At 44.9% G+C, this 207-nt stretch overlaps 1 protein-coding gene across 1 annotated transcript in view; it reads right to left on the bottom strand.

Annotated features, from left to right (window-relative positions):
- Positions 1-207, bottom strand: part of LOC119592339 — a 39276-nt gene that overhangs the window by 3111 nt on the left and 35958 nt on the right. The window contains 1 exon segment of the mRNA XM_037941166.1: positions 9-83. Within this exon segment, the coding sequence (XP_037797094.1) occupies positions 9-83 (75 nt within the window).

Below are 207 nucleotides of genomic sequence, written 5' to 3'. Positions count from 1 at the left end.
AGACTTACCCGAGCGCAGAATGGCCGTGGCCGACGTTATCCCAACCGCGCATGGAAGCCCGTACTCGCGCGCAACCACCGCGCCTGTAAATTCACCCTTATAATAACACCAAAATTCAATGTAAATAATGCACATAGAATAAACATTTTAGTTAATACAAGATGCCAACAACGTGGATAAAAAGAATAAACGAGCAAAGAGAACGGC

The sequence above is a fragment of the Penaeus monodon genome, chromosome 30, assembly GCF_015228065.2.
Source record: "Penaeus monodon isolate SGIC_2016 chromosome 30, NSTDA_Pmon_1, whole genome shotgun sequence".
Lineage (NCBI taxonomy): Eukaryota > Metazoa > Arthropoda > Malacostraca > Decapoda > Penaeidae > Penaeus > Penaeus monodon.
This window is presented reverse-complemented; position numbering and strand designations above follow the sequence as displayed.